The sequence below is a fragment of the Corylus avellana genome, chromosome ca9, assembly GCF_901000735.1.
Source record: "Corylus avellana chromosome ca9, CavTom2PMs-1.0".
Taxonomy (NCBI): Eukaryota; Viridiplantae; Streptophyta; class Magnoliopsida; order Fagales; family Betulaceae; genus Corylus; species Corylus avellana.
In genome coordinates this window covers 3,129,084-3,138,643 of record NC_081549.1, presented here as the reverse complement: position 1 = coordinate 3,138,643, position 9,560 = coordinate 3,129,084, and the positions used below count along the sequence as shown (strand labels likewise).

General features: G+C 35.3%; 1 protein-coding gene across 1 annotated transcript; it reads left to right on the top strand.

The window, feature by feature from the left end:
• The first annotated feature begins 5,080 nt into the window (after positions 1-5,080).
• LOC132192366 (NDR1/HIN1-like protein 10) lies at positions 5,081-5,991 on the top strand. Its single transcript, XM_059607683.1, has one exon. The coding sequence runs from the start codon at positions 5,209-5,211 to the stop codon at positions 5,836-5,838; it is 630 nt and encodes a 209-aa protein (XP_059463666.1). The 5' UTR covers positions 5,081-5,208; the 3' UTR covers positions 5,839-5,991.
• Positions 5,992-9,560: the final 3,569 nt, after the last annotated feature.

Genomic DNA, 9,560 nt, shown 5'->3' with positions numbered 1-9,560 from the left:
TAAGAAAAAGACGTGACTTTCCACACTTGAGAATAGACTAATAATAATAATAATAAAATAAATAATAATGAAAATGATATATCAACTGAAAATAGACCCAATTGATTTGCCATAATCCCAAGAGTTCTTTTGAAATTTCCACTTGCCAAGATATTTGGTGCACGTGTTTGTACCAAGAAAAACTTCATTAAGTTGGATAAAAATTTTCAAACTCAGTTTATTTAAGTTGATGTGTCCAAAATGCATGTGATTCTCACAAATATTTTCACGTGTTTTAAAAAATGCATTTGAAAACCACGTGCATTTCCAACACTGTCAACTTAATAAACTACATTGAAGAAATTTTATAATATCATTAAATCTATTATGTTCTATTTCTATAAGGCTACAACTAAAATATTAATAAAATGATTAAATTCACTTATTTCTATCAACTTAAGCTTTTCAGATAAATGATGATTTAATATGGTATGAGAGTTAGAGATTATGAATTCGAACTCTGACTTCCACAATTCACCCACCACTCTAGTAAAGAGACATTATCCCTGCTAGGGTAATAAACCACATATAAAGTATAAATTGAGTTTTTTTTTTTTTTAAAAAAAAAAAAAACTCCAGTATATTAAATTGATATATGTCTTTAGAGCATACAATTCTTACCTGATTAAAAACTGTCCTATTAAATTTTTAATACAATTTTACCTGCAATTAAATCTCCCATTTACTAATCTTGCAAGTGATATGCAAAAGCAGGATTTACTGAAATTGGAATTTCAGTTTCTAGAGTTTTGAATTTAGGCTATTCATTTTTCATCTAATGGTCATTGTTCTGCCAATTGTCCCACTACTAATAAATATATATTTATTATTTTATAACTTTTATTAGTAGTGAGATACGTGACAAAACAATGACCCTTGAATAGAATATAGACGGCCTAGATCTAAAATTTCAGAAACAGAAATTACCTTAAGAATTTTAGTTGATCCAGATCCATCCGTTGGAGACAAGGAAAGCCCATTTGACAGATTTGGCGAATTATAAATTAAACCTTATTAATTTTCTTGGGCCTTTCTACCTTTTTCAAGTTGCATCAAGTTGGGCTAAGCTGATTTCAATAACCATGTTGCTGACCTCATATTTTGGTCCCACCGAAGGAAGAAGCAAGGATTCACAATCCAGGCCCCGTGTGGCCTTTTTGATGCATTCATGTGGATTGTATAGTAAGGGTATATATTATATTTTTAGCTTATAATTATGAATTATCTTACAATAATGTTAATGTGATAATTTTAATTTTTTGTAACAAAGACTGATATAAAAGGTTAATTGAAATTTGAAACTGACATGTCTGTAAGATAATTGTAGAATAAAAATATGATTTTTTACCATTATTCACATTATATATACGAGTCAAATAATCAACCCATCTCATGAGACACCATCAACAAATGACGGGTTTTTCAAACTGGGTTGAAAAAAAATTAACTATTTTTAGAACACGTGATTTTACATATTTTTTTTTAAATAAATAAATTACATAATTTAAAAACATCAGTAATTAGACTTCTAAAGAATTTAGATATGGTTGAAACATGGACCAAAGCTTTAATTTTTCTCATGATGAGGGCAGTTGTCAGTTGGTGTAAAAGTTTATACAATTATACTATTATGACTATACATCTTCTACGGAAATCAAGCTAATTTTATGGAGTGACGTTGAAGTTAGTATAATGTGAATAAATAAATAAATAAATAAAAAAAGGCAGGAGGTTTGGCCACTTGGCATTATGTGGGTATGCACAAAGGATTTAAATAAATAAATAAAAAGAATTTTCGTGTGCTTTTTTCTTTTCAATTTTTCTGCTTGGCGTATAATTGAAATCAAATTATAATGGAATAATATAGAAGAATTCGAGTGTCACTCCAGAGAATTGTGAGAGTCAATTACAAAAATAAAAAGCCTAAGAAATGATTTACCAACATCTCAATTTCAAAACACATTATGGTAATTTACTAAGTTTCCATAAAGCAATATCATAGACCGACCAGCTGAAAAAAAGGAAAGAAAAAAAAGTTCCAACGGAAAAATTGGGGGGGATCGTGAGGAAAGTTAAAGGATAAAAGGTCTTTTAAGTAATTTTACCAATTTTATACACAAACCGGAGTGAAACAGCCCATTGCCTTTAAAAACCCGGATTTTTTAATTTTTTCTAAATTTTATGTTTTTTTGTTTTTTTTAATAAGTTTAATTCTTTCTATGTCCAAATCTCTTAGGTCAACTCAATTTCGTTGTATGAGAAGTGCTAGAAAGTCAAACAAATGAATTTTTTTAAAAAAATTCAAATTGATGTGATAAATGTTTTTAAATTAAAAAAATGCAATTCTCTCTCTCTTGTCTGATACTCACAGTCTATCACGTTAGTTTGAAAATTTTTCAGGGTTCATTTGTCTGGCTCCTTAACACTTCTCCCGTAGTATATACACAAATTATGTAGCACCCCAGATTTTTAAGGTCTTATTTTAGAGATATTAAATTGATGCTATGATTATATTAATATTCATAGTAGGTAATGGCATTTACTTTGAGGTTGAGATATTTATTGATGATATTAGGTAATAATATTTATTCTTGAGGAATTTATTAGATCTTATGAATATCATTGGAATGAATATTGATTTGAGGTTATTATATCATGATGATGATTTTATTGGGAGATTTAAGAGATATGATAATTGATGATTGATTGGTATAATTTGGAGTATGATTGTAATAATTGGTGATTGATTTTATGAGTAAGGAATTTGTGGGATTCAGATTATTAAGGGAAATTAGGTGAGAATAATATTTAATATTTTATTAGATCTGTTTTTAATATATTGGAGTGAAACCTAACTTTCACGCCTACTTTTCCCCATTTTTCTTCACAGCAGCCCCACGCCCACTTATTCTCATACTTTGAATTATTAACTGATGCTTATATTTCTTTTATTCATGTTTCACCAACCCAGCCGAACAATGATCCCACTTTTTCTTTTTATTCATATTTTATTCAAACCTAAATTTGCGTTCACACCTAAACTTCTTTCTTAATCCTTTTTATATTATTATTTTATATTATTTTATTCTTTCTTCTTTCTTTTCTCCTTTTCTCCCCCGACAACTCTCACCAACTCTCACTATTTCTTTCTTATTCATACTATTATAATCTTATTATATTATTATTTTCTTTCTTCTTTCTTTTCTCCTTCTGCCGACAGCTCTCACCTGCTCCCATCTCTCTTCTTTCTCTTTTAATCCTTCCTTATTTAATGCCTCATTCATACAAAAGAGATGAGAGAAACCGAGAGTGAGATGAGAAATTTAAGACAGAGAGCTGAAGAGGAAGAAAGAGAGAAGAAAGAGAGTTTAGGCGAGAGAGAGAGAGAGAGAGAGAAAGTCAATGAAGGGATTGTTATGGGTATGGACCAACTGCAGCAGAACGGGTTTCAAGTAATTACCTTTAATGATCCATTCATGTAATCCACTGTAAGTATTCTTACTTACTGAGTATGATATTGATATCCAATAATACGGATTTTTGTGGTTTTATAACTTGTCTAGCATTTTGCTATATATGATTCAACAATGATTTATATTGTCGGAAATCAATTGACTCACTACTTCACAGTTTTTTGTAGTGCTTGCAGGAATGGAAAATCAAGGTAATTATGCAGTTGTGATTAAGAGATTCATATTGAGATGTACAGAGATTCCAAGTTGGTTAAGTTTTGTCGAGAGTTTAGACTGTCGGATAGATTTGTATAAATGCCTTGTACGACATAGCTTTGGGTATTTTTGTATGGAGAAAAGTATTTTAAGAGTATTTTTTTGTATTGATAATTACAGTTTTTCCGCTATATGAGATCAGATCGTTACAAATTATATACAATTCTTATAATTAATTGCTAAAAACATACTCATAATTATATACCCAAATTACAATTTTGGTAGTATTCTATTGTAGCATCATCAACATCAAGTTGTTTGGGAATCGACTCCAGTTTCTTAGTCCCCATTCTCACATGAGTTGCTTTGAAGTAAGCCCCTGGTTTTCATCTTTCTATGAGCCATACATTTGATTTAATCCTTCCCTGTAATTTCACCAACATGAGGAGCATCTAGACTGCCTCAAATTCTTAAATCAGAGATTGTGTTGGATGATAGATTCATAATAAATTTGGTACGGAAGGCTCAAGACCTAATTGAACTAAAGGCAAGTCATCACCGTTGGAAAAAGCCCAAAACAGGGCTACACCCCATTGGTGCGTGAGGTCTAAAAAGACTCTTGTCTCCCCCTCAAGACCTTGTTTTATAGGAGTCCTCTCTCTCCTCTTACTTTTCTTTTCTCATGTCAAGATATTGATTTAAACATCGGAGTATCTTTCATCAGAGGACCAAAGGCTTAATGACAACACATTCTGATTTTCATAGGTGAAAAGCAACCCGGCTTGTATGTGACTGATTTTTTTATCTAACATTAGATGTTTTTTTATGTGGCCAATATTTTAACATAATGATTTTTTAATGGATAACATCATGGTGGAACTAAGAGCACTTATTCTAACAATATATTTTTGCCCCAAAAAACTTTTTTAAGTATTAAAAACATTATTTAAACTATTAACATAAATCCATACAAGCTCTAAATCTCCTCCCATATATATAGAAATCATTTTAGTGCTATGCTGTGACACATTGCTCTATTGACATGCTTGGATGAAATAATTTATTTAATTTCAGATCTTAGCTGGAATGACGAATGACATGCATTTATGGACAGCATAATTTAGTTGTAGAATTTCTTATTTCGGGCATTTTTCTGGTGAAATAAACCCAAGTTATAATTGAATTAGGTCACCAAAATTTAATTCAATTGGCTTATTGGTGCGTTACCCGGGGCAGGAAACATCTTGGGAGGTTCACAAAGGACACACACAGTTACAATCTCACGCGGTCGTGCCAAAATCCTTCTCCTATTGAAATTATAAGTTATAACACGCACAACGCGGCTTACCGTTACCGGAAACCCCCCATTGCTCCTATAAGGCTATATATATATATAAACTTCCGAGCCCTCTTTTCTACACTAGAACATAAATCAGCGATTGGTTTTTTCCCTTTTGCCCTTTTTCCTCACAACTCACAAAGCAATTAAGCAATTTTAAGAATGGGATCGAAAGGTGGGTGCGGGTGTTGCAGCTGCCTCTGTGGGTGTCTCTTCAGTTGCCTTCTGAGCCTCATCTTCCAAATCCTCTTCACGCTCCTCGTCATCGTGGCGTTGGTGGGCTTCGTCTTCTGGCTCCTCTTCCGCCCTAACGAGGTCAAGTTCCGCGTCACCGACGCCTCGCTCACCCAGTTCAACTTCTCCACCGCCGACAACACGCTCCACTACAACCTTGCCCTCAACATCTCCGTCAGGAACCCCAACAAGCGCATCGGCATCTACTACGACGGCATCGAGGCCAACGCTTACTACCAGGGCCAGCGATTCGACACCGAGACTCCGGCGCCGTTTTACCAGGGTCACAAGAACACGTCCGTTCTCAGCCCCGTCTTCAAGGGGCAGCAATTGGTCACGCTGGGCGCCACCGAGGTCTCCAACTTCGATTCGGATAAGTCCGCTGGGATTTTCGGTATTACTCTGAAGCTGAAACTTCGGATCAGATTCAAGGTGGGTTGGTTCAAGGTCGGCCACTTCAAGCCCAAGATCAAGTGCGGCTTAAACGTTCCTCTCCAGTCTAATGCCACATCATCACCTGCAACGTTTGAGTCTACCAAGTGCAGCTTCGCTTTCTGATCAATCTTCCGGCGGATCTTCTTCCATTGATCGAGCCTTTGATTTTCTTTTTCCCATGTTTTTGTTATTCTTTAATTATTATTTTTTAGCGTTATTAATATTTTATAATCTTTTTTCCATGTTGGGTTTCCGTACATATATAAAAAGTTTTAGTGGCTGTTTCACAATTTTCCGGCTCCTGATGATGAATTTGGTATTTGGTGGTGGGTTGCTTTCATTCAACAAATTGATTCGTTGTTTTTTTTTGTTCTGTTCTTGGCGAATCACATAACAGTCTGTCTGTAGAGGGTCACTCAGATTGATACACGTGTTACTCCTCGCAAATCAAGACGTCGAGAAGATGAGTTAGCCCTTTGGGTTGTACTACCCACACAAATATGACCGTTGCGCACTGCGGATGTGCCCGACTGATTCCGTGCTCTGCACACGCATGATGCGCCTGCCTGTAGGGACATGAATAAAGGATTCCTAATGGATTAAAAGTGACACCTTCTTATCGGGAATTAAAAAAAGATTTTGCGTGTTTCCTAAGGCTCTGAGATTTCTACCATATTTGTCTTTGCATACGTTACATTAGGCAATTTAAATCTTTTAATATAAATCCTCAAATCTAAGTACAATCTTTTAATAAATTGTATTTAAGTGCTAATTACTAGCCACTAGGACTGTCATTTAAATAAACTCAATACGAAATTAAAAGAGCTATAATTGAAGAGTCTTAAATGTTTAATTAAATTAATCTAGGGATAATTTTTAACACAATACAAAATTACCCAAGAAGACAAATTGACACCACTATTAATTAGATACATAAAAGATTCTTATACGTTGCAAAGAGAATGGAATAAATGAAATTGACATTGATTAAAAATTCACCAAAAGGGTTTACCTTTCTCCTAGATTGTTCTTTGGAATTTGTTTCGGGCATCACCAACCGGTGGGAGCCGTTTGGTTTTGGCTTTTTATTAGCTCTTTCGTTATTGTTTGATGGCAGGCATGTGGTTGTCAGCTTGTGTCTATTTAGTTGAGAAGTGACAATTGAGGACATGGAATCAGCACCACAACTTACTTCTCCTTGTTAGAAGCTCATTGGTACATCGAGAAACGTGTTAAAAAAAAAAAAAAACAAATAAAGATTGGCTGGTAAAAAAATTAAGGTGAAACTTAATTTTAGACTCTTGAACTTTCAAACATATTTTGTACTTTGAAATCTCTTAATTTGGACTCTAAACTTTTAATTGTAGTTAATTTGAATTCATTCGTCAGATTTTAAATGTTAAAAATAAGACAATGACGTTTATACCCTTGAATTTTTTATAAATTTTTAAATTTACTCTTAATTTCAAATTAAAAATTAAATAAAAAGAAAATTAAAGGGTAATTTTGTCTTTTTAGGGTTTTTAACGGCAAAAATTGATGGAATGGTAAATTGACTGCAGTTGAAAGTTTAGGGATCTAAATTGAGAGGTTTTAAAGTTCGAAAGTACGTTAAATCACATGGTAGTTCAGAGGTCTAAAGTGAAGTGTTAAAATATATATATATTTTATTCTAGCCTTGAGACAACTAGCCTGATGATTTTAAATTTTTAATTGAGCTTCCGCTCATACCCAACACTACTTTTTTGTTTTTTTGTTTTTTTTTTTGTTAAATACCTCATACTCCCTTAGGGTTTGCCAACTTTATTTTTTTCCCTCTGGGGTTTCATTTTTATCACATGACCCCCCTGGGGTTTTGATAAATGACCAATTTAGTCCATCCATTAGTTGACCGTTAGTTGACCTTTAAGACTGACACGCAGACCAATAAAATGTTGACACGTGGCATCTATTTAATTTTTTAAAAAAAATTAAAAAAATGTATTTTTTAAAAAAAAAACTGCCATTTGGGGGTGGCCTGGCCACCCCCATCTGGCCAGATGGGGGTGGCTCGGCCACCCCCTAGGCACCAGGGGTTGGCCCTGGGCTCCAAGGGGGTGGCCGAAACCACCCCCAGTACCAACTGGGGGTGGCCAAGCCACCCCCATCCCGGATGAGTTGGCCGGGGCCTGGAAATGGCCAAGGCGAGCCACCCCGGTTTTTTTTTTTTTAGTTTAAAATTAAATGGATGCTTGGCGTGTCGGCTCTCTGACCAGTCCGTGTCTTAACGATCGACCTTGAATGAATAAATTGATTCATCAAGGCCATGAGAATCTGTGATAAAAAATGAAAACTCAGAGGAAAAAAACAAAGTTAGTAAACAAGTTTAGTATTTAACCATTTTTTTTAACATGTCTACATAAGAGAAGAGGAATAGGATTCGAACTAGTAATCTCCACTTTATGAGGCGTGATTCATAGCTGGTTAAGTTACCCCTTAAAGACGGGACAGTTCTCTCTCTATTTTGTAGAGAGAGAAGCTCTGGATATTTTTCCATACCGTCTCCTTCAGTGAGACTTTGCCCACCGCCTAGAGCGGTTTCTCCTGGGAGGAGGGAAAGGTTTTTCCTTTCCCTTCCTCCCACCCCCCTGTGTATCCTCTCTGTTTTCCCCTTTTTCCTTTTCTCCCAGTTTCCTCTTCTCCTGGTTTTCTTTTTTTTCTCTTTTTCTTCTCCCCTGCACCTCAGCCAGCTCCGCTCAGCGCCACCTTCATCGCCCCATCTCGTTGCTCCACCTCCGCCGTCCCTTCACCGCCACAGATCCGCCTCAGATCGGTCGAGCTTTCCACAGATTCGCCATCGCCATCCCATCTCCACCTCAGATCCGCCTTCTCCTCCTCGCGTGGCTCCTCCGATCTTCCCTCCGCCCACCTGCCGATGTTGTGTGGTTTTTTTGTTTCTTCTGTTTATGGCCCTCTAATCTTCGGTGCTGGCCCAAAATCTGGTTGTGGTTGTTTTTCCTTTGCTTTTTACTTGTTGATTTTGTGTGTTTGGCTTTCTGCTGTAGTTTTTTTGCAGCTTTTCTGTTGTTGTTTTTTATCTTTGTTGTTATTTTCTGTGGGTTTTCACCCCCTTGTACTGAAGTGGATGGATCTTATTTGGGTGATTTTTCTTGCTAGTGGTTGGCCTTCTACGGCTCGGAATCGGTTTCTGCAGTGTTTGACCTGCAACAACGTGGTTGTTGCCTTTATTGCATCGGACTCTTTATCGAGTTTCTTTGCTATTTGTAACCGCCTTGTGCGGCCCTGGAAAAGGCCTGGCTTGTATGCCATTGCTTGCTGTTTGGTCCTTTTGGACCAGATCCAGATTTCGTTCTTAAATTTGTACTGTATTTACCTTTTGGGCTGTGTTGTTGGGGTGCCCACCCCTTTTGAGGTCAATTAGTCAGTCTTGTAACCCGCTTCCCTTAATTGAATAGATAAAAAAAAAAAAAAAAAAGTTACCCCTTAAAGACCATACGCAACACATTTTAAATCAAGGTCAGAATCATAAAATCATAAGAACAAAACAAATCAAATATAAAATGCAACTGTTGGATGCTTTAAGAGCCGCCGAACCATATATTTAGAATCTCATTGGTACATCGAGAAACGTGATTAAAAAAAGAGCAAATAAAGATTTGCTGATAAAAAAATTAAATATTTTAGTGGGTAAAATTCATATAACCCTTCAAACTATCACTTAATTGACAATGTCTCTTAAAATTTTCAATTGTGACCGTCTCTTAAACTACCAAAACTTTGTCAATGTTCTCCTAAGGCTAGCAAAAAGATAAAAATGTCCTTATATATTTTTCAATAAGACAAAA

What these genes read in the sequence shown, in the direction of transcription:
- LOC132192366 (XM_059607683.1), top strand. Translation starts at nt 5,209, where the DNA reads ATGGGATCGAAAGGTGGGTGCGGGTGTTGCAGCTGCCTCTGTGGGTGT.